This window comes from Penaeus monodon, chromosome 33, assembly GCF_015228065.2.
Source record: "Penaeus monodon isolate SGIC_2016 chromosome 33, NSTDA_Pmon_1, whole genome shotgun sequence".
Taxonomy (NCBI): domain Eukaryota; kingdom Metazoa; phylum Arthropoda; class Malacostraca; order Decapoda; family Penaeidae; genus Penaeus; species Penaeus monodon.
The window spans coordinates 8,140,886-8,141,127 of record NC_051418.1 but is presented as its reverse complement, the minus strand read 5'-3'; the positions used below and the strand labels follow the sequence as shown (position 1 = coordinate 8,141,127).

At 34.7% G+C, this 242-nt stretch overlaps 1 protein-coding gene across 1 annotated transcript in view; it reads right to left on the bottom strand.

Moving 5' to 3' along the window:
* Positions 1 to 242, bottom strand: part of LOC119593976 (equilibrative nucleoside transporter 1-like) — a 248,852-nt gene that overhangs the window by 4,406 nt on the left and 244,204 nt on the right. Inside the window, exon 10 of the mRNA XM_037942997.1 lies at positions 1 to 101. This exon is cut by the window's left edge and continues 7 nt beyond it. Within this exon, the coding sequence (XP_037798925.1) occupies positions 1 to 101 (101 nt within the window). The remainder of the gene's footprint in view (positions 102 to 242) is intronic.

Here is a 242-nt window from a genome sequence, read left to right as displayed (position 1 = left end):
CATATTTCCAAACATGGCAAACAAGTTGAATGTCAAGAAACAAGTAACAGCCTGGAAATACTTTGGTGAGAGTGGGAAGTCCTCCTCTGTCCTACAAGTTTCTGTAAGTTATGAAAAAATTATGACTTGTGTTACAATTTCAGTATAATGATTAAGATCTATTTCTATGAGTTTTATGCAGTAAGCCCACTAACGGAATCTTGCAGTCCCACTGACTAAATTAATATATATTCAGGCAATTG